The sequence below is a fragment of the Meles meles genome, chromosome 1 (genome assembly GCF_922984935.1).
Source record: "Meles meles chromosome 1, mMelMel3.1 paternal haplotype, whole genome shotgun sequence".
NCBI lineage: Eukaryota > Metazoa > Chordata > Mammalia > Carnivora > Mustelidae > Meles > Meles meles.
In genome coordinates this window covers 215,625,157-215,651,708 of record NC_060066.1, presented here as the reverse complement: position 1 = coordinate 215,651,708, position 26,552 = coordinate 215,625,157, and the positions used below count along the sequence as shown (strand labels likewise).

The following is a 26,552-nucleotide window of genomic DNA, read 5'->3' as shown; positions in this document are numbered from 1 at the left end:
ATTTCTTATGTTTTTAATTTCCTGTTTCTGTTACTTTGTCCTTGTCACTTCGAAACTGTGTCTCTCTGCTGTGCCTGACATCAAGCTTCTGATTGCCAGGGTGTCCGCTTCAAACAACATCCCATCTGGAAAACGTGTGTCGCCAGCTGTAGGACACGGCTGTTAGCAAAACGACCAGAGAAGGAAGTGGGCCGCCCACACCCGTGAGGTGCCCCCTCAGAAAGCCCTCGGCTATCTCGGTAACGGACTGCTTGGAGGACCCTGCCTCTGCTCTCCGAGACCCCATTCCCACTCTTCTGCTTCAAGCTAGCCAATCAAGAGTGACCCGCAAAACCCCAGAGACCCCACCCTGAGACCTACTAAAGGCTGAACGCCAGGTTCACGGTCTCTCCTGTCACGGGCTGTGCGGCCCCGAGCCCGCTGGGGACCCTCCAGACGTGGGAGCGTAGACCTTTTCCCCCAGGGCACCGGCTGCCCTGAGAGCCGGCACAGCCGTGCCATCTGCCCGTCGGGAGGCGCACGGGGCTCACTGCGGTGAACACGACGGCCCCGGTGCTTTCTCAAGAGAGTCGCTGTTGGTTCATCTACTTTATTTCTGAAGAACCAGATTTTGTATTTATTCTTCTTTTGTTCCTAACTTATTAATTTCTGCTTTTATCCTCAATTCCTATCTCCGGATTTCCTTAGTGTTCCTGTCTCTCTCCAACTTCTGGAACTGAACATGTACTTTTTTCTTTCCATCGCTTGGGGCCGGACCCGCCAGGGCAGCGTCCCACAAGTGCTTCTCTGTGTGGGTTTTGTTATGATTAGATTTTCAGCCTTCTTTGACTTCAGCTGCGATCTCCTCTTGGACCCCAGAGCCGTTTCACATGCAGGGAACCCTACAAGACTGATTTATAGCTTTGTTGTCGTGAGAAGAGGTAACACGATCTATACACGACCATCAACGCTTCTTGGTGTCTCTCTTCTCCGCTGAGTCTGAGCTACATCAGGCCCACTGTATGCCGCGGCTCAGGAGCCCATCCAGGGTGGAATGGCCGGGGGCCCACGTCTGGGCCTTGAGAGCACGGGGTCAGTGGAGCCGGCAGCCCAAGGATGCCTCCCTCTGGAGTCTCACCTTCAGCCTCCTCAGGCCACTGTGCTCGGGATCTGCCAGTAGGCCACTCTCCACTGCCGTCCAGGCCTCTGCATAGCGCTGCTCCTCCAGGCAGGTCTGGCCATGGCACAGAAACGCCTTGGCAGTGGGGCCCCGACCTGGCCGCTCCCACAGGCTGCTCTGGGCTAGGGTGGGTGACAGCTTGAGAGCCTGGGCAAAGGCCCCTGTGGCCCTGGCCCCATCCCCCAGGCTCAGGAGCAGGCAGCCCTGGGAGCACAGGTCCTCCACCTGCGTCGCGGTGGAGGGTGGGAGGTCGCGGTCCCGCACGTCTCCCCGGAGGACCTGGTCCAGGTCCTTCAGTGCCCGGTCAAACTCCCGCAGCTCAGCCAGACAGGTGGCCCTCAGGCGCAGGTGATGGGCACTGTTGCTCCCGGCGAGGACCGCCAGTGAGCAGTAGCCCAGAGCTTGCTCCGGCTGCCCCGATTTCAGGAGGGTGTTGGCTTCCTGGGCTGCAGCCTGCGCGGAGGGGACAGAGCCACGCAGGGTGGGTCAGCCCAGAGAGACACAGGCCCCTCCCCTGCCAGCTGGCCTCTGTTCCTGACCGTGCAGGGCGCTGCCCACTTCCTCGGAGGGATGGAAGTACAGGGTAGAGGGCACGCCCTGCAGCCCCACCACCCTGGAAGCCCAGCCCTGCCGGGGTCCCAATGCACTCCCCTCTCCTCCTCACTGCCCCCCCAGCCCTACTGCTTGTCATCCGGTGACCTCCTCCCTCTGTCCTCCCTGTCTCTGCCCTTCCCTGCGGTTGCCTTCCTCAGAGGCCCACGGATGGGCAGCTGCCAAGGCTGCCCTGGCCCTGAGGGCAGGAGCCAGCACCGCCTCCGCCCAGCTCGGTCCCTGGACCCTCTCCTCCGCCTGAGGTCCGGAGGGCAGGGTCCGCGGAGCACGGCTGGGTCTCAGGGCAGGGAGCGGAAGACCCCGCAGAGCGGAGCGGCGGGGAGAGGCGGCGCCGCCGACGGGCCACCCGCCCAGCATCTGCCAGCACGACCTCCGGGGCCCGGGATCGCTGTGCTCGCGCCCCGGACCGGCGGCTGAGGGCTGTGGGGGCGCCCCCCAGTCCCGGCCTCCGAGGAAGCCGCAGGGCGGAGTCCCAGGTCAGCGGGCACCGTCCGACCTCGCCCTTCCCTCCCGGGGGGCTGCCGGACCCCGTCGGCGCGGCGCAGCCCACTGGCCTCTGGCCCAGGCTCACTTCCTCTGCCGGGGATGGCGGCCGCCCCCTCCCGCAGCCGCTCGGACGACCCCGGGTCTCCGGCGCCCGCTCCGCTCCCCGCTGCCGGACGAGGTCCCGGGGCCGGCCTCCCCGCTGTGCCTGTCCCTCCGCCCTGCGGCGGGTCGCACTCGCGCCCGGTCCCCGGCAGGAGCGCCGAGCCTCGGGCGCCCGCAGGCCGGACGAGCGGGTCCCCGCACCCCTCGGACCACCGAGCGCCGCCAGATCGCGGAGGGAGCCGCCGCGGAGCAAGCGCAGTGAGGACGGAGGGGCGGGGCGCGCGCCGGAAGCGGGGCGTGACCTCTCCGGGTGACTTCCGGGTCGGCCCGCGTCGCCCGGCAACGGCCCGGCGGGTCTCAACCGCGCGGAAACCACCCTGCGCGCCGCCCCGGCTAAGCCCGCGTTCCCGCCGGCGCCCCCTCTCCGCTCGGAGACCCCGCCCCACCCCTCCTCCTGTCTCCGCCCCCGCCCCGCCCCGCCCCCTCCTGTCTCCGCCCCGCCCCGCTCCTCCTCCTGTCTCCGCCCCTCCCCGCCCCTCCTCCTGTCTCTGGCCCCGCCCCGCCCCTCCTCCTGTCTCCGCCCCCGCCACGCCCCCTCATCCTGTCTCCGCCCCGCTCCGCCTCCTGTCTCCGCCCCCGCCCCGCCCCCTCCTCCTGTCTCTGGCCCCGCTCCGCCCCTCCTCCTGTCTCCGCCCCCGCCCCGCCCATAAGGGCTGAGACTCCACCCAACTGGTGCTGTGAACCAGACCATCCCGGAGACCCCAGCCAGTCCCCTCCGCAGGGCTCTGCTCCTCTGAGCACCAGGTCCTGATGACCCGTTCCCCTTGGTGGGAGCCGGTCTCCCTGCATTACCCAGGGCTGTCTTGGCTCTTTCGGCCCCCAAGGCCTGTGCAGCCACCTGCTCTATTAAACTCCGTGGCTCGAACACCAGCGTGGTTTCTGTTCTGCGGGGGGTCCCCAGAAGACCCCCTAGAGTCCTGGGCACATGCCAGCGCGAGGAGGTAGGGGGCTTGCCCCAAACCACAGGGGGTTTGATTCTGAGTAGCCCCGACTCCGAGGTGGGTTTGTGCTGGTGGCTGCCTCTTCCTGCTGGTCCCTTCCCGCCCCTGCGCACAGGTGAAACGCAGCCACTTCAGGGAAATCCCCTCTCCTCCCCAGTGCTGGAGCTCCTGCCCCCGTCCTCCCCCACTCTTCCTGGTCTGTCATGTTGGGCCCAGAGGCCTCTGTCCCCCGTCCCACCCCTCCTCCATCCACACCAGCTGCACCGACGTTCTGCCCGGTTCTTGAGCTTTCTGAACTCTCGTCCTCCCCCAGGCCTTCACCCTGGCCTGTCTGTCCCATCATGGTTTCGCCTTGAGTGCTGGCTCGTTTCCTTACTGCCCTGATTTAGGGTCTTCTCCATACCAGGACACTCAGAGGGGCACCCTCACCCTGTCTCCCCGGAGACGAGGCCCACAGGCTAGAGCAGCGGCTCCCTAGTGACTGGTGGAAGGTGGTCAGCGTGTTCTTGCCGAACAGACAGCGGAACGAAAAGTCAGCCAGCCCGATGCGGTGGCCCGCTGCCTTCCTGCCGTGCTCTCGCTGTGGGGTGTTGGGTGCCTCTCTCTGCCTGACCTGAGGGTGGGTGTGGGCTTCCTGCAAGGGCAGGTGCTCCTGACTGGCTCAGCCGGGTCTGAGAAGGGGTCTGCCCTGTCTCCCAGGTCCTGTCACCTGTGGGATGCCTCCTGCAAAGAAGCTGGGAGGTTGCTGGGGTTTATGACGGCCAGACTGGCTTGTCCCCCAGACCCGCAACTGAAACCAGGGCATCGGGGAGGGTGGAGCAGCCCTGAGCACGGTGGGACCCGGGAGCACACCTGGCTGAGGCTCTGCCGCTCTGAGGCCTCCAGGCGCTGCAGCAGGAAGGAGAGGTCCTGGGCGTCCGTCTCGGCCAGGCACTGCAGGTCCCTCGCAGCGGCGGGCACGTCTCCCTTCTTGAGCCGGAGCAGGCCTTGCCGGGCGCGGGACCCCGGGGTGGGCTGCGGGGTGTTCCGCAGGCAGTCTCCAGCTTCCTCGTAGCTGCCTGTCCATGATCCGGGAAGGACAGTCAGGGGGCTGCTGGGGCTGGTGGCAGGAGAGAGGGGACACTGGCCACCACACTGGGAAGCCAGCCAGAGCCTCTATTGCTCGGTGTTGGCTCAGGGAGAGGCCAGCAGGGGGAGGGGCTTGGCCCCGGGAGCAGAGGGACACGGTGACGCCACGCCAGTCCCAGCTTGCCTGTTGACCCCGTCAAGGGGGTGGGTGTCACTAAGCTGCATGACCCCAGGTTGAGCAGCACGGCTCTGAGCACACTCACTGAGGTCACCACGAGGGGCTGCCCTGAGCACCTGCGTGAACATGTGCTCGGCTGCTGGGCAGCGTAGGCCTTGCCAGGGGTGCTCCGCAGGCTTGGAGGCGACAGGGACAGGCCAGGGAAATGCAGGCTGCCCAGAGCCCTCCCCTTTCACATAAGTACTGGAATATTCTCAGGGTTTTGGCACATGGGGGCTTGACACAAGCCCACCTACAGCCTGGCCTGCTGTCCACAGGCATTCCGTAAACAGCTGTTGAGTAAATGCATGAGTTTATGAGAAGCCCCAAGCATCTGGGTCCTTTTAGGAACCCCAAGTTGCTCCTTTATGTGTCTTCCCTGCAGGCAAAAGCACACAGGTGGACGAAAGCTCAAGACACTAGCACCCCCGGCCCCACATCGGGACCAGGTCACAGGGACCAGCACTTGGGGTGGAAAGGACACCAGGGGGCACTGAATGTAGGGTGTCTCTCTTCCATTTTACAGGACAGAATCGAGGGTGGGAGGGGCAAGGGCCGACACCCGGGCCAGGCATACCCATGGCAGTGAGCACGTCTGCCTGCAGGATGTGTCCGCTCGGCTCTCTGGCATCGATTTTGGTCAGCGCTTCCCCCACAGCTAGGAGGCCCCGGGCGTCCTCGTCACTGAGGGGGGCCCCGGTGTCCCCTGCGTCGCTCAGCAGGGCCCGGCAGCGGGACCAGAGGCCCTGGGTGATGAGGGCCTGGGCCTCTGGCTTCAGAGAGCGAACCTCAGGGACCACCGTCCCAGGGTCGAGCTTCAGAGCTGAGAGGATGTCGTCCACAGCCTCCTGGGGGGGAGGAGGGCCGGGTGGGCGGCAGAATTGTCCCCGCTGGGCATCTGCCTGGGTGTTGGGGACACCAGAAGAGGCAGATGGCCCAGTTCTTGCCCTCCACGACAGGAGGCACAGCCTGGTGAGCTGTGTGCGGCCAGGGTGCTGGAGTTGTGGGAAGGGAGCGTTGGCCGCACCCAAGGGCTCGCACTGAGAAAGAACCCGCGACGGGCTGGGAGAGAAATGAGGCCGCCGGCGCCCACAGACACCACCCCGCCTCAGCAGCACCCGAGACCCATTGTCTTCACTCCCTCGCACTCTGGCCCTTATGTCATTAAGAGACCGGGCAGGCAGGTCACCTCTGTGTGCAGGGCCTCAGGGCAGACACTCAGCTTCAGCCACTTGCCTGTGACCTTGCTCTTGGCTGAGAAGGGCCCCTGGGCAGCTGTGCAGCTGTGGCCGCCTGCTCGGTGAAAAGCGCCTGCCTGCGGCTGGACAGTGCAGGTCCCCTCCCACTCCTGTCCCTGCAAGCCGACCGCGTGAATCCACCGGCTCCGCGCAGACAGCTCTGGGGGTCGTACCCAAAAGGCAGCCAGGGTCTTGTTATTTTAAGTAACAAGGGGGGGGAGGGGGCGTCTAGTAGCCCCCAGGGTTTGCGCAGTCCCTGCCGAGTCCGGGCATCAGCAAGCCTCTTCCCGTGAAAGGTCTGAGCAGAAAGGGTTTCAGTGGGTCCCACACTCAGGACGGCCCGGCCCTGCTCTCTCTGTGCTCCAGCTGAGAGGGAAGGAGGCCGTGCTGGTTCTTCCCCTAAATCACTGTTCCCCTAACCCTCTTGCCCATCCCAGGTGGGGCGGGCGGCCCCGGTACCTTCTGCTGGCCCAGGGCCAGGTGCAGAAGCGCCCGACCACACAGCGCCTGTGCGTTCTTGGGCTCAGCGCGCAGCACGGTGTTGAAGTCGAACATGGCCGTCTTCTTCTGGCCCAGGAGCCCGTAGCAGCGGGCACGGGTGAGCAGGGAATCAACGGCCCGACTCCCTGCAGGAAGGGGGTGGGGCATGGGGACGTGACCGCTGCTGGGCCTCGGTGGGTGCCCTGCGTCTGCCCTCATTCGGCATTCGAGGCCACCTTGGGGAGCTTACAGACAAGCCAAGACACAGCCTTGGAGGGCAGCTGGGGTTCACCTGGGGGCACTGGCCGTGGGAAACAGGGAGTCCAACCGTGAGGGCGGCATCTAGGCTGGTGGGCAGTCAGAGAGGGGTTCCAAGAGGAGAGGCCACGGCAGGGGCATCTGGGGTGAGGCCGGAGGAGGGGCCGGTTCCTTGGGGCTGGACAGGGAACGGGTGAAGGTGGGAAGTTTCCAGGTGGGCCGGGAGGAGCTCTCTGAATGCTGGGCACAGAGGTCCCTCCCCCAGGACAGCGCCACCCCGCTCCCTCTGGTGTCTGACCCGTGACGGACAGGACAGCGCACACTCTGGGTCGTGCCCGCCTCCCCACTCATGTGTGCAGGCGTGAGCTCCGCCCCAGGCACGAGCCCCGCGCTGTCCGTGAACTAGCTCACGGGATCCTCACTCCCACCCCTCGCCGGCGTCTCGGTCACCCACTCTGAGAAAGGCAAGCAAGGAGCTGCTCAGTAAGCGGAGGGCCTGGAGTCCGCCTGGTGTTTCCATCCAAAGCACGCACTCTGAATCCCACGCACCCCAGGAGATCCGGTGCGTCCTTGGGAAAGTCCCTTCCCTCCAGCTCGGTGCCCTATGACCCCATGCTGAGAAGGCCCAACTCCAGGAGGCTCTGTCACCCAGGATGGTGCTGGGGGGTCGGCTGGGCACATGGGGACACCATACAGAGACACCCCACTATTCCCAGGAAGTGTTTAGGGGAACCACGGCCTCTCCTGGGTGGAGGGGGCCAAGCTAGGAGAGGCCTCCGTCAAGTGTGGCCCTCCTACCCACAGGGCCAGGGGGTGTGGGATGGCAGGCCAGCGTGCCAGGAGGATCCCAGTTCAGGTCTCAGCTGGTCTGGCCCCTCTCCGCTTTAGCACACTCACCTGGACAGCGAGGGCCTCGCTCGGGGCAAGGCGGACTCCGCGAGGGGCCCCGGCGCACGCACAGTCGCGTGACCGGAGGGTGGGCGTGGATCCCCAGGTCCCTGAGCCCCGCATGGCTTCTCTTGCCCCTAGGTACCTGGCACAGGGTGGGAGCCCCGGAGGCCGGCGGGCAGCTCCTACCTGCAGCGAAGATGGCCAGAGAGAGGTAGGCGATGGCCTCCCTGGTGTGGGCTGTGCCCTCGGCCCCACTGGGCCTCGCCCGCAGGATGGCCAGGGCGCGAGCGTGGCAGTGGCCCCGCAGCAGCTGCCGGTCCTCGGGGCGGAAGACGTCCAAGGTGGGCTGGAGGCACGCCGTGTCCCCGGACTGGACCACCTTCTTCACCAGCTGCAAGGGGCACGGCAGTCACCCGGTTCCTCCCTGTGCCGGACGCCCAGACCATCCTACCCTCATTCCCCCTTGAGGGGGCGTGGCCCACGGGGCGTGGCCCACGAGCTGGGCGTCCGTGGGCGGGGCTCAGGGGCGGCGCGCTTAGGGGCGGTGCTCGGGGGCGGTGTTCAGGGGCGGGGAACAGGGGCGGGGAACAGGGGCGGGGCTCGGGGGCGGTGTTCAGGGGCGGTGCTCAGGGACGGGGCTCGGGGCGGTGCTCAGGGGGCGGTGCTGGGGGCGGTGCTGGGGCGGTGCTCGGGGCGGTGCTCGGGGCGGTGCTGGGGCAGTGCTCGGGGGCGGGGCTCGGGGCGGGGCTAGGGGGTGGTGAGTTCAGGGACAGGGTGCGCGTCGCGGGCGCTGAGCCCCGGACGGCTGAGGGCGGGAGGTATGAGCTTGCGTCTGGCAGCTCGTCTGGGCTGGGGGTGGCCTGGGGTGGGGGATCCCAGTGTCCCGGAGCCGGAGGACCTCCTCCGTGGCCTGGAGGTGGAGATCTCGCTTCGCCGGCCTGCACGCTGCAGACCCAAGGAGAAGCGCGGGGAAAGAAGGCTTTCAAATTATAGGGCGACCGAGGGCACCGCGCGAGGAGCAAATGCGCTGGTACCAGTGCCTGGTCTGGGTGGAGCGAGACCCCGGGGGGACACACCCTCGGCTCTCCGAGCGGCTCGGTCCCACAGGGACCCGATGCTGCCCCTGCTGGCCCCTCGTTGAAGACACGGGTCCCAGAGCAGAAGGACCGGCCGGTTCCGGGCATCCTCCCCTCTCCCACCTGCGCCTGCGCAGGGAGACCAGGAACCCAAATCCGAGCACAGCAGGAAGCTGAAAGACCCCAAAGCCCGACATCTTCCCCTGGAACATAACCTTCTGACCCGGGTTCCAACCGGATGGTCTCCTAACATCCGGTTGAAGTTCTGCTTTTCCTGGGAGCAGAGTGGAGAGATGAGGCAAGCAGGACCTGAGGACCCGGGGACCCCTCTGTCATCCCCCCTCCCTGGGCAGGGTCACCTCCAAGCCTAGTTTACTTGGGAGATTTGGGACGGAGCTCAGTCCACACCGGACTGTTGGCCCTTTTCCTTCGTAACACATGGAAAGCAAATATGAAGGGATTACTGCGTGCTGGAGGCCTGCTGGGTCCTGGGGTACCTGCTCCAGCTAGTTCAGGACAGCCCACAAGGGCCGGGCACAGACAAAGAGACTGAGGGTCAGGGAAGTGAGGGGGGCCTTGCTGGAGGTGGCAGAGCCCGGGGCTGGGACAAGTTTGACCTGCTCCAAAGTCCAGGCTGTGGGGTGCAGAGTGAGGGGCCCAGAGGCCTGTGCCCTCCACAGGGCTGTGGCCCTTCTCCATCTGCCAAGCTGCACCCCCCCCCCCCACCCCCGGTGTCCTCACCTGGTTTGCGTCATAGAGGAAACCCCTCCGCAGCTGCAGCAGGGCCAGTCGCACGAGCACAGGGGCCGCCTGGGGCCTCCGGGAGAGGGCCAGCAGCAGGGCCTTGTGGGTGTCCTCCAGACGGCCCAGGCGGTACAGGGCATCAGCTGCCAGGAGGCCTGAAGCCTCATCTTCCCGGTCCAGTTCCATCAGGAGCATAGCCAGCTGGTACACGCCGTGGGCATCCCTGTGGAGAGAGTAGCTGGGGGATAGCCAGCCTGGCCCTTGTCTGCACCCCTTTCAGTGGCCCAGGAAGGTGAGCCCCAGGAAAGTTCTATCCCCGGGCACCTGGTCCGGGCAGCTCCCTTCCCATCCAACCACAGAGCCCTGGGGTCTGCTGAGAGACCCTCACACACGCCGTCTCCAGAAGCCACAGCTGCCTTCTCTGACATTGGTCCCTCGGCGCTCACTCTCCAGCCCATCCTCCTACTGCCCCGTGTGGCAACCATTTTGCAGTTGGAGGTGGAAGCTGTGGGCTGGCCACAAGCCAACCCTGCCTCAGTTTCCCTTTCTGTAGAAGTGGGACAAGAGTGTTGGCCTTGTAGGGTTCAGGGGTGTGCTGTAGGCAGAGTTAGAGAACACACTGGCTTCACTTGGACGCTCCCGGTGCGCTGGGAGAGCGAACGACTCCCCCTGGGAGAGGGACTGCAGCCCCCCGGAGAAAAAGAGTAGAAAGGAACCCATCTCGCACATGAAATCCTCCTCACCTGCACATCAAAGCAATTTGAATTGTGCAACCTGCAGGCAGAGGAAGTGTGTGTGTGTGTGTGTGTGTGTGCGCGCGTACAAGTGTGCACATGCAGGGTGGGGAGCTGACGTCAAGCACGCCCCCCCACCCCACCGTTCAGTGCTTTGAACTTTGCTAAAACACTTCCTGTCACCTCTTGGCAGCCAGAGAAGTGCAAATCCAAACAGGGGCACCCATCAGGCTGCGAGAGAAATTCCAGTGAACATCAGGGTTGGGCGTGTGGCTAGACAGGTGGACGGACAGGTGAGGAAGTCAAGGACCTAACAGAGGCCTGTGCTCCATGACCCGGAAACACCACCTCTGTGTCCACACTCAGAGCAGAACATCGTGGAGGCGCTCGTGCTCTAACAGAGGGCAAGGCTCTCGGAATGGACAAGGAATGATGGCAGGTTCACTGGGCAGGCTATAGATTGGGCTGCCCGAGGAGGAATCCAGAGGCAAAGGAAATGTTTGTGATCTACTGAGTGAAAAAAGTGGGTCATACATTGCCCATAGAGCTCACACTCAGTTTAGCTCCTATGTGCAGAGAGAAACAACCAGAAGGGAATGCTACCTGTGGGTGATTGGAAGGTTGTATTTTTTCATTCCTTTTTAAGTTCTTAATTTTCTATGATAATTAGGCCCACAAAGCAGCACACTGTTTGTGACTGAGAGTCCTAAGAAGCAGGCTCCAGCGCTAAACCTGCTGTCCACGATTCAGGGAAATACCCAGCCGTTTCCTGCCTCAGTTTACTTATCTGTAAAAAAGGAAGACACGCGCCCCTAGCTACCTCGCGGGAGACCAGAATGAAGCAGTGGCCCCAGGGGTGCATGGGGCTAGTTTTTACCCTTCCTGCGCCTCGGGGCTGTCCATCTCCACGGCCTTACTCCGGCGGCCCGGTGCGCCCGTGAGTCCCAGGTCCGGCCTCCGCTGCAGCATCCTGCGGCCTTCCTCTCGCAGCACGGTCAGCAGGAGGCCCCTCTGGTTCCAGGGGACGTAGGCCTTGGCGATGAGCAGTGCCTCCTCGGGCTGCAGCCGGCAGGCCGTGACATAGTCCAGCGCTCCCAGGAACGTGCTACCCTCCAGCACCCTCAGCAGCCCGCGGCCACACAGAGCGCGCACGCAGCTGCCCAGGTGAGGCGGCTCGTGCTCCACCACCTCCTGGAAGTCCTCCCGGGCGCGCCCCGCGTCGCTGGTGTGCAGCGCGCAGAAGCCACGCAGCACCAACAGGGGCGCACGGTCCATGGTGTGGGCGCCGACGCGGTAGTCCGTCCGGTGCCCAGGACGCACAGGCCGCAGCAAGCGCTCGCACAGCGCCCAGGCGCCCGCTGCATCCCCAGCCAGCAGCAGGCACTCGGCCAAGCGAGTGCCCAGTGCCGGGCGCACCCCGGGCGGTGCAATGCGCAGCAGGACACGGAGTGCGCGGGTCACTGGGGCCAGCAGCTCGCGGCCCGAGTTTTCACGGAGCTCAGCGCGGCTCCGCACGGCCTCCTGGAAGTGGGCGAAGCCCATGTCCGCTGCTTCCTGTGCCTGGGCCCGCACGCGCTCCCGGTCCTCTGCGGAGAGCACCGCCTCAAACTGCCTCCGCGCCTCTGACGGGCTCTGGTGGAAGGCCTCGTGCAGGTCCTGAAGCAGGTTCCGGCCCCCACTGTCCAGGAATAAGGCCGCAGCTGCGCGGGTGACCAGCAGAGCAGCCCGACGCTCACCTGGGGAGAGAAACAGGCTCCGGTCCTGCCTCTAGGCCCACATTCTCCCGGATACCACCTGCAGCCGCGACGGTCCAGCGCTTTGGACCCTCTGAAGCATGGCAGGGCATCTCCCTAGAGTGTCCCAGTAGCCCAGGACATTGCATCATGATGCTAGACCCTCAGCGACTGCAGATCAGAAGGGACAGCCGGGGCGGGTGTGGTACACATACCGACCCAACAGCGCTATGTCCCGTGGGCTCAAGGTCAGCCTCACCGGTTGGCCAACAAGGAAATTTAGTTTCGAAACCTCCTTACTTTTTAATGATGGATTTGGGGAGTGAGTTCCCTCTTCTGGGATCAGTGCCCCCAGGTCAGTGCTGAGGTTCTGACCCTGTGACCTTGGGAGGGGCTGGCTGCTACCCCAGCATCTTTGCTTCTGGCCTTCTTGGGGCCCAGCGCTACCCTCTGAAACAGGGAACGCCCTCAGGTGCAGGAAAGCGGGAAAGGCACACCCACTGCTGCTTACACGACGGGGGCTTGGGCCGATTACCGGGTCTCACTGTGCCTCAGTTTCCTTTTCTGTTTTATGATGCGGTTTAAAATGGTCTGCGCTCACAGGGCCATGAGGAGGAAATGGATCAATGCTCATCTAGTGCTTGGAACAGGGCCCGGGGGTCTTTTCCTCGGGGGGTCCCATCAGCAACAGCATCATCCCACCTCCTCACACTTGCTGTCTGAGTGTGCTCGTGAGGATGGGGGCTTTCTGTAGTTATGGGCGACGTGGAAGTCTAAAAATCTTAATTCCATCAAATACTACAAATTTCCCTTTACTCTATCCACTTTTTGTATCTTAAGAAGTCCAGCTGTCCACAGAAATCTTAATGAGATTCTCTCATATTTTCTTTAGAAACTATAGAACTTAACTATCACACAATCCACTTGGAATTAATTTTTTTCTCCCAGAGTCAGAACCATCCACTGAATAATGGTCCTTTCCTTTCTCTACCGATCTGTGATGCTCTCTCTCACATATTAAGTTCTGGATGCCTATGGATCTGTCTCCGGCCTTTCTAATCTGTTTTATTGGTCTTCCTATCAATGCCTTAAGTCAGCAGCCTTCTGCATTGGGCAGTACAGCTTCGTAACAACCAGTAGAGCAAATATGCAGAAAATATATACAAAACATACAATGGGCAAAAGATTAATACTCAGAGCATTTGAAGAATTCCTACATATCAATAAAAAAAAAAATCCAGTAGGAGAACTGGCAAAAGCATTTCCCGTAAGAGAAGACACAGATGGCAAAGAGATGGGACAAATGTTCAGCATCACAGTAATGATGCAAATTAAAACAATGAGACACCACTTCCCACCCACCAGATTGGAAAAATGTTTAAATTAAATTAATTTAATTTAATAACTTGTCCTCACTAGTAATCAGGAAGATTAAAATTAAAACAACAGCGGAACAATGGGATACATTTTTTGTCCTCCCGTATCTGTCACAATCTTTAATTCAGGATCACACGGCATCACGTCTACCCCACTCTTTCATTGACCCCAGCATGTCTGGAGGCCAAGCCAGTTTGCCCCCTTGCTGGAAGGATCCCAAAACGACCAGGGCCATGCTTTCCACTACGGCAGCAGCTCCTAATGAAGGACCTTGAATGAAGGAGCTATGGCTGTCCCGGGCACCGAGGGAGCCGTGGTGCCTGGACGCTTACCCATGGGAGATGCGAGTTAAAACTGTACTTATCCTTGTCTTCATGCAGAGTGTCCCTGAATGTCTGCTTGCGGAGAAGGGCAGAGCACTTTCTCAAATACACGGGGTTTCTTCCGTGTTTTCAAGGACCCTGATAAATAACCCTGGGATTAGAATACACTTGTTACAGGAAATTGTGTTTGTTAAAGTCGGTCAGAGGCCATTTACTTAGTCATGTTGTGAGCCACGTTTGTGCTGCTGTGGCAATAAGCTGACTCCCTGTGACATAAGTGACTTGGGTCTAATTAATGCAGCGACTCTTAGGGAGAGTGTCCTGTCCGCTGCGGAGCCAAGGCAGCCCAGACAAGCTTCCTGGAGTTGGGGGGTGGGGCGGGAAGGGCTTACCCAGCACACTGGCTCCCTGAGGTTGTAGCCTTGGGAGTTCTGGTCTCCATGGGGGTCTCTGCCGGTCGTTCTGGTGGAGGGCCCCTCTCCCCTGGGAGTTGCTGGTGCCCTAGCCTCAGTATCCCCGCTCACAGGCCACTGCACATTTATGCGTGGGGCATGGAGGGTACCCTACTTTCTCATGAGCTCAGGATTCTTGGTGACTCTGCTGAGCCTGTTTGTACCTTTTATAGTAGGAGGACTTCGGGCTACTGATCTAGCTTATTTCCAGAAACAAATTTGCCCACTCACTTTTCGGTTCTCTCTGTCTGATCCCTGCCTCCCCAACACACACACACTAGGGTCACCAGCAAACCCCATGTGCACAGAAAACAGACACCGTCTGTCCTCTCGTCATGCACATGGCTTCGCGTGCCTTAGCCTCTTGCAAACTCCTGTGTCTTCTGGCTCTCGTCAGCACCCTGCAGGCTCCCCATTTCCCTCCTTCTGCCTGTCCTCTTGTCCGCTTTGCTGGGTCCTCCCTCGTGGGGGCAGTGTGGTGGGTGGTTAGGAGCCTACACGAACACTCCAGGCGCCCGAGGCGGTGGCGCGTGGAAGCTGCGTCCAACCTCGCTGAATGCACATGAGCGCTATGACGCTTTGCCCGCCTCGTACCCGGGGAGTGCTGTGCGCACGGCCGTTCCCCACCTCCGGGTGTGTGGCTGCCCACTCCCTCCGCATCTAAACCCTTGACTCTGACTCTCTTCTTTGTGGGTTTGGATTCTGCAATCCCTTCCTCAAACCAGGTCCCCTCTCACCTCAAGGCTCATGTGTTCAGCTGCCCAGTGACATGTCCACACGATCGGCTCAAGGACGTCTTTTTGAACACTTTGTGGGCGACAACACTTTAAGGGTTTGATACACACGTTCACTGAGATCACAACAGCGCGTTCAGGAGTGGGTATAGCCCCGATCGCCACGTCCACGTGGGGAAGCAGCCCAGAGAGGGCCGCCGGGCCAGGAGGGATCTTGGGGTGTCTGCAGTAGGCTGGCGTGTGGCTTCTGGCTCGCCGCCCACTCATGGGAAGGAGGACTCCGTAAAGGGACCACACAGGAGCAGTAGCCCAAACCAGGTGTGTCTAAAGCCCCTGTTGACTCCCTTTCCCTGTTTGCTTCTCCCCTGCCCTTGGCAATCCAGTGGTCCAACTCCTGAAATCATTCCTGACCCTCCTTCTTCCTCCACGTGGGCCTCTGCTGTCTCTCCAGGACTGCTCTTCTGGCCTCCAGGCTCTCAGCCTCCCGGCCTCCCAGCCTCCCAGGCTCTCAGCAGCTCCTGTCATCACTCTGACTTCCTGGCACACTTTGCACACAGCAGACAGAAGAAACTAGAAATACAACCCAGAGAACCTCACTCCAGAGGTGCTCTAGAGCAAAACCCTCCCATGGCTCCTCGCTGTTCTGGGGGTAAGCAGGGCTTAGCCACATCTGTTTCTTCCATGCCTCGTCATCTTCCTCTGCTCCTGGCCCCCAGTAGCCACTATGGTTCCATTCACTGGAAAGGACACCCCAAGTTCTTTCTTAGGGACCTCATGTGTTCTGTTTCTGCTGCTGGGAATCCTTTAGCCTTAACTCAAGTGACACCTCCTCCAAGAAGTCTTCCCTGACCACCCAGCTAGAGCAGCACCTGGCAGGGTCCATTTTTCAAAGCATATATTTTGTTTGTTCCTTTACTTGGGTGCTCTGTAAGGACAGGGCTTGTCCATCTTGTCACTGTGGTGTCTCCAGCCCAGGAACAACCCCCCACCCTACCATAACCAGGACTTAAGCATGCTGTGAAGCCACGACGGGAGTGACGTTCACCCTGGCCTCACTCTTACCTGGGAGTCTGCTGCCTGTCAGGTCAGACTCAAGGGCCCGGCTGCACACCGCCCGGCAGTCCTCATACCGGCCACTGCGGAGCAGGGCTTCTGGTGACAGGGCATCGCTCCAGGTGCCTTCGGGGTCCAGGGCTGCCAAGAGTCCCTGGCAGCCGGCCTCCTGCTGGCCGATGCTGTCCTCAGCCTCCCGTCGCCCTGAGATATGGTCCTGCAGGGTGCTTATCAGCACGGGGAGATGGGGCTGCTGGTGGGTGCGAACGAAGGCCACCGTGCGGTCTGCACTGGAGGCAAAGGCCTGCAGGTAGTCTGCCACGCCGGCGTCCACCTGCACCCCCGACAGCACGCGGGCCAGGGCGCGGGTCAGCTGGAGCTCCAGGGCTTGCTGGGAGCGTGCATCCAGCAAGGCGCTGCAGCGCTGAGCCGCCTCCTGGTGGCGCCCCTGAGCCAGCAGACTGGCCAGGGAGTGCAGGACCGCGGCGGGGTGGTCCGGGCAGAGGGTGGCCAGGAACGCGGAGGCCAGGGTCCCCGTCAGGGAGACAACCGCCATGCCGTCCCAGTGGATGGCGGGGATCTGGCTGTCTCCGCGGCACCAGGCCTCCAGGGTGGCCAGCACCGGTGCCCCTCGGGCCTCAGCCAGGGCGGTTCTGACGCTCCGCACGGCCGAGGGGGCGTGGCAGCTGAAGGCCGCCAGGTAGAAGGCGGTGGCCAAGGGGAGCTCTCCCAGGGCCAGGCGCTGGTCTCCTTCCCGGCAGAGGCTGGCCACAAGCTTCCGCGCCGACATTACGGCTGCGCCCCTGACGGGTCCATGTCCCGTCCTCGCGGGCACCTGGGGCGGGGGGGGGGGGGGCGTGGTTAGTCCCCACCTCTCCCCGCGGAGACCCCAGACCAGCGCAGAGCGCCCTGGAGCGAAGAGCCCGGTGGGGCTGGCGCATCGGCCAGGGTCCCCTGCAGAACGCGACCCTTACCCCGCTGGGCGGCCCACGCAGGAGCCGGGTGGCCTGCGGGGTCAGGGGGTCCAGGCCCTTGCTCCCCACACCACCGCCAGCAGACGACCCCACGGGAACGTCCAAGTCACACAGGCGCCTTCTCCGAGCTCCGAGGCTCCGGAGATCCGCGCAAAGTCAGGGCCCGGCCTCGGCCCACCTCCCACTGCCCGCCGTTCCGGGGGGAGCGCGGGGCTGCGGCGACCGCGGCGCCCTTGCCTGGCTCCTGGCCGGGGGTGGGGAGCCTCGTTGGCCCAGGACAGGGGGTCGCTGAGACTGGTCCTGGGGACCAGCCGCTGCCACTCCCTTCCCCTTCCCCAAACCGGGTCTTCAGTACGAACTGCCCTGCTCGGGGACCATCTGTAGGGTCCCGAAGCGCCGGCACCCAGGCCTGCCCAGCGCACGCCCCGTGAGACCGACGCCCGCACCAGCGCCCAGAGACGGCCCACGCCCGCACACGCTCGCAGGCGCACACGCTCACACACGCTCACGCCCGTGCACTCAGACACGCGCACTCGCCTGCGCTCCCAGGCCGTGCGGGGTGTGTGCGGCGGGCGCTGGGGAGCGGCGGTGGGTGCGGCTCCGTCCGGGGCTCGGTTTCCCGGGAGACCGTCAACACCCCGCCAGGCTCGGCCCCTGCCCCGCCCCTGCCCCGCCCCTGCCCCGGCCCGGCCCCGCCCCGGCCCGGCCCGAATCCCATTCCCTGCCTGGCCCCCGCCCCGCCCCGGCCCCGCCCCATGCGGACTCCGCGCCGTCCGGACCCCGCCCCTTCCCCGCCCCGGCCCCGCCCCATGCCCCGCCCCGGCCCGAATCCCATTCCCCGCCCCGGCCGCCCCGCCCCGGCCCTCGCTCCGCCCGGGCCCCGCCCCATGCGGACTCCGCGCCGTCCTGACCCCGCCCCCGCCCCGCCCCGGCCCGAATCCCATTCCCCGCCCCGGCCCCCGCCCCACCCCGGCCCCGCCCCATGCGGACTCCGCGCCGTTCTGACCCCGCCCCTCCCCGCCCCGGCCCCGCCCCATCCCGAATCCCGTTCCCCACCCCCCCCACCCCCGTCCGGCCCCCGCCCTGTCCCGGAGCTCGCCCCGTGCGGACCCCGCCCCCGGCCCCGCTCCTGACCTGCCCCGTCCCCCCGCTCCGCCCGAATCCTCCTCCCGCCCCGGCCCCCGCCCCGTGCGGCCCCACCCCTGCCCCGTCCCGTCCCGGCTCCTGCTCCCGCCCTGCCCCGCCCCGCCCCGACCTCGCCCCGGCCGGTCCGGACCCCGCTTCCCTGCCGCAGGCCCTCGCTGGGGAAGGGTCGGGGAGGAAGAAGGCGGAGCTGCGGGGGAGAGAGACCCCGAGTTTGTGGGGGTCTCGGGGCCGCTCCCGGCCGAGGCCAGCCCTCACCGCGTCCTCTCCGCACCCGCACAGGTGAGGAGGGAGCTCCGTGGGGGAGAAGCCCTGGGCCCGGCCCTTCCTGAGCTCTGCCTGGTCGGGGCCCTTCCTCGCCAGCCCTCTTCCTGCCGGTTGTTTCCGGGGAAACTGGCCGCCCCAGGCCACCCCTCCGCCCGGACTCCTGTGGGTCTCTCCGACCGCCCCCCCTCCGTGGGTCTCCCCCCGCCACGGGCTCCTGCCCACCCCCCGGCAGGTGGACGTTTCCACACGTCCAGCCTCTTCCTGCTGACTTGCTCGCTCCGGTCGGGGCGACCTGTCTGGAGCAGAGGCCGGCCTTCCTTGGGACACGGCCCAGAAGGTGGCTCTGAGGGGCTGTGACGTGAGACTGCTGGCCGGGGGTTACCCTCGCTGTAGCCGAGGTGCAGCGTCCGGTGACTGTTTTGGGAACCCCATCTCCTGCCACCCCGACCCACGCAGCAGCAGCAGCGAGAAGCAAAGGCGGCCGGAGGCCTCAGCGGGCAGGGGCTTTGCGGTTAGGGCTGAGATGCTGAGCCTCCCACCGGCAGCGAGTGGGGGTGGGGGGGTCTGGGCAAGGTCATGCATGTCCCTGGAGAGATGGTTCTTGCCTTGGGGGAGGGCCCCTTCCAGTTCAAGCTGCCAAGGCGCCCAGATGCCCAGTAAGCCCTCATTCCTCCGAGGGCTCAGGGAAACGGCGGGAGTGGCTGGTGGCAGAGTGGGGGCAACACGGGTGCCCTGAGACAGGGCGGGTAGGAGGCTCCAGCAGTAAGGGCTGCCGCATCTGCGATGTCCTCCCCAGGGTCCAGGTCTCCTGGGACGCGGACTGTGGCCAGTTGGCCCATTGAGGGGGCACCAGGCACAGAGGCAGAGTCTGGGATCCAGGGGTGCAGGGGGCAGGCTCCGGCTCCCTGACTTTCACAAGGGCACAACACCCGAGCAGTGAGCGTGGTGGTGACAGTTTGTTAAGAGCTCTCCTGTGGTTCTGATCACTTTCACTCAAAAACCCTAATTAGGCAAAAGCCATAATGGAGCAGGGCTGCCCCACGGGGCTGTAGGGAGGCCCGGGGCATGCAGGAGGGAGGGCTGCCTGACATTCACATCGCATTAGCCCTGATGGGCCCCCGCCTCTGTGCCCAGCACACGGTGCCCACAGACCCGCAGCGCAGGCCAGATGGGCCGGTGGTCTCCGTGGGTCACCACCTGTGGTCCCGGCCTCCACCTGAGCGCAGCACCGGCAGATGCAGGGAACCCCAGGGTGGACGTTTCAGGATGCAGGACCACGAGCAGGTCTCATGGACACAGACGTGTGTTGATCAGACCTTGCTGTGATCCCCATTCAAAAGGAAGCGGACTTCCTACACAAACGGTTTCTTGCCGTTTCTGAGCCGTATCAGGTGGCAGGGGTGCTGAATGGTGCCTTTGCGCCGCTGTGCCCAGCAGACCTTGACGGGACGGCACAGGTGGTCTTTGGGGGGGTCCATGGCTCATCCACAGCTTTAGGGAAGATGGGGTCTCCCTGTGGTGTAACCCGCACCGCTGCGTGTGAAGCCCGGGCCCCCAGGGGCTGCTCCTCCCGCCCCAGAGGTGGCTCTGGTTTATGCTGTCAGACCTGCTGGGTTTAGGGAGGGACGGGCGTGCCCCTGCGGGACGCCTTGTGCAGACCGAAACAGCCATGAGTGGGAGCTCTAAGGGACCTGGGCACCTGTGTTGTGGCCCCAGCAGGAGCGCGGGGTCCTGCTCTAGATGTCATCCCAGTCACTCCCAACTCTGGGCTGAAGCCCCACCAGCTGGACAGGGAGCTCTGAGGCCTTACCACAATGTTCTTGGGTTTGAGCCGAAGGACAACAGCGAAGCTGCAAACAGGAGTTTAGGGGTGTGGACTGTCGGCTTCGGCCTTGGGGTTGACCCTGCGGTGTCGTGGCCTCTGCCTCGTGGGCGGCGCGGCTGGCGGGGTGTCCCTGCGCCCTGTCTGTGGGCGGCTGCGAGGTCTCCCGTCCGGCCCCCACTGTCTGTTCTCCCAGCTCCGGCAGGCGGCGATTTCATTAGGAAATTTCCCAAACCTTTTGCCCAGGCTGTTTTCTGGGCCACGAAAGCCCCGAGGCTCGGAGTCCTCTTCGTAAAAGGAGTGCTTTACTCACGCTTGCCCGTCCCCTGCCCTCCAGAGACCCAAGTGCTCCCCCAGGGGAGGTCCCAGTGCAGAAAGTGGGGGCCGTGCCCTGTCCTGCTGCCCCACCCCTGCGGCCCTGGCTGCAGACCCTGCTGGGGCCTTGGAAGGCGGCTCCCTCCCAGTGAGGAGAGACGTCTGGGCTTCCCAGGTGCCCAGGAGCTGCCACCACAGCCAGAGCCCAGGGCAGGGGTCCCAGGTGGGGACCCTTGGCATGACCCTGCAGGCAAGCTGGCTAGGCCCTGCCCTCCTGGCACATGAGGGGGGGGAGGCCAACACGGCCAGGCCCAAGCATCCACTCAGTGATGGCACTGTCTCCCTGGGGTTCCCTGGGGCCGCCGGGCCCCTTACCCCTCCCCCGGGTGCCCAGCCGGAAGGCAGACACATTCTGTCTCAGCCAACCCCAATTAGAGAGGGAAATCCCTTAGCAACAGCCTGTGACGATACCCAATGCCCCCAAAAGGTGATTGTGGGCTCTCTCCAGGGTGCCCCCTGGCTAGGAAGCCATTCGAGGCTCTGGTTACTTCTCTGGGATCAGCATCCACCCACCATCCTGTCACCCAGGGTGTGGGAGCCCACCCAGAGCCCCCTGGCTGCCGGGCCTGGGACTCCCTCAGGACTCTGAGGATCCGCTCTGTCACCCCGAGAGGCTCACCTGTGGCCGCAGTAGCCAGACAGTGGCAGGGATCTGGGACAGCAGTGGCTGGGGACCTGGTTGTCACCAGGTGAAATTTCAGCCTCTTGTCCCTGTGGCCAGACCGGCAGGACTCGACGGAGTCGCACCGTCCCCTGGAGCCTGGAGGCTGTGTGGGGAGGCCCCCTCCTCTCAGGGCCCTTCCTCCTCGCTGCGGACCACCCACAGGCCTGGACCCCTCCCTCAGCCTGGCAGGCAGGCACCGCACCTGTCACCAGGTTGGCTCCTCCTATTGGATCTCCCGATCAATAATGCAATGGGCGGGGGAGGGGAGGAGCGCCCCTGCCATTCCCGTCACCCATCTGCCCACCTGTCGCCCTGTGTTGCTTTAATCTCAGGTGCAGACGTGGTGGCTTGCCCAGGGCCACCCTGCATTGGGGGTGCTCTTGTGGGGGAATCTTTGGTTTAGGGAGGAGCACGTTGGAGTAATGTCAATGGAAATGGTTCTTCCTCAGATGTTCCTATCAGGGACGCTGCTGGGGTGTCCATACATGACGAGCTTCTGCCCCACTGTCTCCTGCCCATCCCTCAGCCCAGCCATCCTGGCCCCCTTGCTGTACCCAACCCCACCTGTTCCTCCACAAGCCTGTTCCTGCCCCTGGGCCTTTGCACAGCCCGCCCCTCTTCCCCTACCCTTCCTCCCTTGTTTCCTTCAGGTTTGAGCTCACTGGTCCCTCCTTGGAGAGACCTTCCCTGATCCCCTCATCGAAAACAGCTCCCCGGTTTTCTCTGCCTCTTCACCTGCCTCACACCCGGCGTCCTGCACCTGTCTGTTGTTGGCTTTTTTCTTTGGGATGTTGGCTTCAGGAGAGCAGGGTTGGGTTGGGTTGCCATTGTCCAGAGGGAACTTGACAGAGAGGGGAGGAGGGAGGAGGGAGGGGAGGGAGGGGAAGGAGGAGGGAAGGGAGGGAGGAGGGAAGGAGAAGTTTGGAAAGTTTCTTTCCCCAGAGCAGCTCAACTTTCTCCTTTGCCTCTCCCTTCCTCTGAAACTTTGGAGCCAACAGGGAGGAGCGCGGAGATGAATGGGCTGAGCCTGCCTGCTGGTTTGTGTACGGAGTCTGTATTGGTTTGAACAAGCCAAGTTTATCAACCAGGCACAGAATCATTAATCACACAGAAAAATAACACAGTGAAATGACTTTTCGAAATGTCGTTGGTGTAATTATCATCCTGCCCATTACACTAAATGCCGCCATTTATATCTGTGATGTTTAAGTATGCAAACAGTAATTAACGGGGTAATGAACTGGGGCCCGAGAGCCTCCCCTCCCCAAGCTAATTTGCATGTTGATTATCATTAGTGACCAGGGAACAAGTTATAAACAGCCTAATTAGCGGCCAGATCATTTTTACAAGAAATCGCGTGCACTTTGACACGTGAGCCAGCGTCAGATTAATGAAGTCAGGCGGAGCTGCCCCTCCTGGGACGGGGGTGCCCGCCACGCAGCGGCCTCCGCGGCCTGGGTGACGTCGGCCAGCAGGGCGCTAGCAGGGGTCGCCGCGTGCCTTCATGCCGTGCGGCAGATGGGCGGCGTGCCCGGAGAGCCATCCCCCCCGTGAGGCTGAAGGCTCAGGCCGCCCAGTGCCGTCTGGGGAGAGAGCCTCCCCCTCCCGCTCGGACAGTGGTCTGGGGATGGACGGGAGGAGCCAAGTCGGGCCTGGCCGGGCGAGACCCGGGTCACTGTAAGAGCAGAATCATTCCGCGCTGTTGACACGGCGAGGAAGACTTTATCCCGGACTGCTGCGGCGGGGGACGAGATCCCGGCAGGTGTGCGCGCAGCCCGGGTGAGGCCGGAGGATAGCCAGGAAAAGGGCTGGGGCGCTCATGGGGCAGACGGTGAGTGAGAGGAGACAGCAGGGGCAGGGGGTCTTGCTTGGCCCCGGCACCGTGCAGGCTGAGGGCAGGCTCCAGGAACGAGGCCAGTGCAGGGGAAGGCCCCGGGAGCCCGACTGATGGCGGGTCAAGGAGCCTGTGACCGCCACGTGCAGAGCGTTGGTGCTGGCACCTGCCCCGCCCTGGACCCACCCGGCCTGCGCCTGCCCCGCCCCCGTGCCATGCTCCGTGCTAGCTTCTCCCACCTTACCCCTCCCCGCTCCTGCAGAATGGCCCCGTGAGGCGGCCACATGCTGTGGGCTGAGCCCTGGGTCCCCTCTCGACTGCACTGGACTCCAGGTGGTTTCTGTCCCGGGGGGCTTGGCATCTGCCCCTCCCACCTCCCGAAGTGCCTTCCTCCAGGACCCGCGTGCCTGGCAAGTGAACTCAGCTCTGTGTCCGGAGTCTGCCCTTCGGAGGGGCTCCCTGGCCACCCATCCAAAGCCCACCCGGTCTTGCATTTTCCTGTCTGTCCCCCTTCCGGAATGTCAGCTCACCAGGGAAGGGACACGTCCGCTTGCCCACCATCTTCCGGGCCGGGAGAAGCCCAGCGCACAGCAGGACCCAGCAAGCCCTGGGGAGCGGGCGAAGTCTGGTCGTGTGCTGGTCCAAAGCAAGGGGGACCCCAAGAGTAAGAGCTTACATTGCCGGCCAGCCTGGCTCTGTCCCTCGGGCTCAACACCAATGAGAGGGAACCAGTGGGGGTGGCTGTGTGCCAATAAAGCTTTATTTATGGCCGCTGACAGTTACATCTCATCATTTCCACGTGTCACAAAATTCTAGTCGTTAGAGTTTCCAACCATCACAAGCTGAAGAAACCATCGTTAGTTGGCTCGGTCGTGTGACCCGCTGGACGAGAGTCGGCCCGTCTTTCAGGTTTTCTTTTCCATATGAACTTTAGAATCTGATGGGTTCCAATAAGAAGCTACACAATGTATTTGAGGGGGCTTATTGATGAATTTAGGGAGGTTCACCATTTCCAGCTAGATCCGGCACACTTCTGGCTCCCCCTGGGGAGGACACCACACGGGTATGCGGGTCAGGGGTCCTTAAGATATGGGGCCCACCTGGAGAACCCTCCCTCTGCTTCTCACCAAACCCCGGGCTGTCCCTGTCATCCCACCTGAAACCCTTGGAGGCCCAGATGGGTCCCAGGCCCCACCTCTGCACAGCCTCCCCGCCCTCTGCTCTGCTGGGCAGGTCACCCTCCTCCTGTAAGGGCCACTATGGGTCCCCACGGGCCCTGGAGACAAGTTCTGCGCCCACTTCTCCAGCCCAGAGGGGTGGGCTCAGCAGGACCGAGGAGAAGCACCTGGTCTCGGGCAGGGTGGGCGGGTGTGGGCTCCCAGTCCTCGCAGGCCAGGGAGGGTACAGCCATGGGACAAGTGTGGCTCAGAGCCTCAGACCCCGCAGGGGATCCAAGGCCCCTGCCGGAAGTCTCCAGGCCAGACGCAGCCTCCCGGCCCAGGGCCCGGCTCCAGCTCTCAGCTCTGCAGATCTGGGGAGGACAGAAGAGGTTCCCTCCAGAGAGCCGGACAGGTGACGATCTGGGGGCTGCAGTCGCTGCTGGGTGGTGTGCAGAAAGCTCTTGCCCTCCCCCCAGGACACGGGGACCCTAGCCTTCTGGCCTGACTCATGTCGAGGGGCCCGCCCCATTAATGACAGTGTTTGTGACTGTCATCCCCACGGGCCTCTGGGGGGGTGGGGAGAGGCCTTGGGGTTCTTCAGCCCCTTTCCTGAGTGTCAGGAGGGGACTGCGGGGTGTAATGTTCTATGATGTGGGGTTTCCACTCAAAGAACTTCAACATTTAACAATATTTTAAAATAAAAGCATTTCTTCAGCTCACCGTGGCCGTGACGTACCAGCCAGCTTCTCCTGCGGGGACAGACGCCGCAGACAGATGGCCGCCCCGTGCCTACGGCTCTTCTGCGCTCTTCTGAGGTCAGCCCCGCTCAGCCAGGGGCAGCTCCTGGCCTTCTCGCTCCAGACCCCAGGCGGAAGGTGCGGCCTCCTCCCGGGCCATGACGCTTTCCCGTGGGGTGCAGCGGGCAGAGTAGGGAGCCCCAAGCGTGCCCGCAGGCCGCTCCCCAGAACCGGCGAGTGTGTGCCCTTCCACGGCCAAGGGGACTTGGCATCTGGCATCGGGTGAAGGACCTCGGGAGGAGGGACGTCGTGGCTTACACAGGTGGGCCAAGGTCACGACAAGGTCTTCGGGGGCAGCGGGGTCCGGGTCTGAGACGAGAGCGTGGCCGCCCATGGTGGCGGAGGTGAGCCCACAAGCCGAGGGACACAGATGCTTCCGGATGCGGGGGGAGGCAGGCCCAGACTCGCCCCGGAGCCTCAGGAAGGAGCCGGCCCGGATGGCGTCTGTGAGACCCGTTTTGGACTTCGGGCCCCGCAATGGTAAAAGAACGCATTTTGATTGTTTTAAGCCATTATGTTTGTGACCGTTGTTTTTGCGCAGCTTCAGGAGACGGATAAAGGGGGGTGGGGGGGAACCAGAGGGCAGAGCCCGTCCTGGTGAGGTTCAGCGGCAGCCACTGGGGCTGGGGGGGGCGCAGGTGTGCTCCACCCCCAAGGTCACGTGGCTGCACCTGCGGTCTGGGCCAGGAGCCTCTCCCATGGGGAGTGGGGTGTGCGTAGGAGGGAGCCAGCCATGGTGGGGACACCACTTGTCCCCGTGTTTGGTCAGAAATGTTTGCTTCTCTCTCCAACCCCTGAGAGCCGTCAGGCAAGATCTCCGGATGAGCCTTTTGTCTGGCTGTGGCTCCCGACCCAGAGACCCGGGGGCGAGCCCCCGAGGGAGAGATGGGCCGGCCAGATGGAGCACAGGCACCGAGACAGGGCTGGTGCGCGCTGGGCCCTTGCTTCCTCCCTGGGGAGAGGGCCCTGTTTTTTAAAATGATTTTTAAATTTTGTATTCATTGTTAGAAAGGTTTTATTTACTTGAGAGTGAGCTCGTGAGCAGGAGTGGGGCGAGGCAGAGGGGGAGGGAGAAACCGATCCCCACCGAGCAAGGCGCTGGACGCCAGGGCCCTGCACCAAAGTCGGAGGCTAAGGGCCGAGCCAGCTGGGCGCCCGGGCCCATGTCGGAGGGAACTTGAGAGGATCACCTCTTTGGTGGCCAAGGAGACTTGCTTGCCTGGTCCCTGCCTGCGGAAAGGTAGGAGCAAAGGGTTGTATTTTATCCTTAACGGTCAGTCCAGGCTGGTGGCCTTCTGGCCAGTCCTTCTGTCTTAAGTCTTTGAGAGAAGTGTGTTCGGGGTTGAGGTAGCTTCCCATTCCGGAAGCCTCACCCACCATCCTCTCCCAGATGCGCTCCCTCCGTAGAGCTGGCCGCGGCCACCTGCACCTGCCAGCGGCCTCACCAAACGCGCAAAGCCCCTTCCTCGACTTGGTCTGTGTCCCCAGCTGGGTCTTCGTCTGACGTCTCCTACTTCTGCCCCGAGGAGGCATCTTCTGACCCTGCCGTCCGAGGATCTCTGGATGCCCTGTCCCCACCTTGCCCGCTCGTGAGCAGACACGGGTTCTTGGGGCACACGTAGCCAGTCAGGGCCACCTGGCCACCAAGGACCCTCCTCCCCCAGCGACGCGTGTTCTTTCGAAGCAAATCTGCCTTCCCAGTCGTCTCAGCCACCGTTTTAGGAACTACTGTGCTGTGTTGTGACATGGGTCCCACGCTTCTAGCCTCCTGAGAGCTT

General features: G+C 63.4%; 1 protein-coding gene across 1 annotated transcript; it reads right to left on the bottom strand.

The window, feature by feature from the left end:
• Nucleotides 1-281: 281 nt before the first annotated feature.
• TTC34 (tetratricopeptide repeat domain 34) lies at nucleotides 282-16,528 on the bottom strand. Its single transcript, XM_046017281.1, has 8 exons — nucleotides 15,748-16,528; nucleotides 10,944-11,802; nucleotides 9,330-9,555; nucleotides 7,699-7,903; nucleotides 6,343-6,509; nucleotides 5,223-5,493; nucleotides 4,213-4,418; nucleotides 282-1,612 (listed from the first exon to the last, which is right to left on the bottom strand). Exons 1-8 carry the CDS (start codon nucleotides 16,526-16,528, stop codon nucleotides 1,073-1,075), a joined length of 3,255 nt encoding a protein of 1,084 aa, XP_045873237.1. The 3' UTR covers nucleotides 282-1,072.
• Nucleotides 16,529-26,552: the final 10,024 nt, after the last annotated feature.

Excerpts from the sequence above, each read along its gene's own strand:
- TTC34 (XM_046017281.1), bottom strand. The coding sequence starts at position 16,528 with ATGTCGGCGCGGAAGCTTGTGGCCAGCCTCTGCCGGGAAGGAGACCAG. Across the intron at positions 6,510-7,698 it reads TCTGGCCATCTTCGCTGCAG|GGAGTCGGGCCGTTGATTCC; the intron begins GTAGGAGCTGCC and ends CCCTTCCTGCAG. Across the intron at positions 5,494-6,342 it reads TGGCCCTGGGCCAGCAGAAG|GAGGCTGTGGACGACATCCT; the intron begins GTACCGGGGCCG and ends CCTCCCCCCCAG.